At 65.3% G+C, this 285-nt stretch overlaps 1 protein-coding gene across 1 annotated transcript in view; it reads left to right on the top strand.

Annotated features, from left to right (window-relative positions):
- Positions 1 to 100: 100 nt before the first annotated feature.
- FBLIM1 (filamin binding LIM protein 1) overlaps positions 101 to 285 on the top strand; it is a gene marked incomplete at its 5' end in the record, with an annotated part of 2,583 nt that continues 2,398 nt past the window's right edge. The window contains 1 exon segment of the mRNA XM_010284220.1: positions 101 to 283. Within this exon segment, the coding sequence (XP_010282522.1) occupies positions 101 to 283 (183 nt within the window).

Here is a 285-nt window from a genome sequence, read left to right on the forward strand (position 1 = left end):
GGCGAGTTGTGGCGGAGGGGCGGCGCGGCCGCGGGTTCTGCCACTGTGCCTGTGGGTTTTGCTCTCTTTTTGATCTTATTTTCCCTAAAACTGAATCCAGGCCCGGCCCTTCTGCAGCTTCGGCGATGCTGCCGGGGAAAGCGGAGAAGAGGATCGCTTCATCGGTCTTCATCACCCTGGTGCCACCGCGGAGGGAGGCGGCCGCCAAGGAGAAAACCCAAAGGGAGACGCAGCTGGACGGTGCCGAGGTCCCGGGCACCCATCGCCCCCAGACCCCGCCGCCGC

Source organism: Phaethon lepturus, unplaced genomic scaffold (genome assembly GCF_000687285.1).
Source record: "Phaethon lepturus isolate BGI_N335 unplaced genomic scaffold, ASM68728v1 scaffold30853, whole genome shotgun sequence".
NCBI classification, from domain to species: domain Eukaryota; kingdom Metazoa; phylum Chordata; class Aves; order Phaethontiformes; family Phaethontidae; genus Phaethon; species Phaethon lepturus.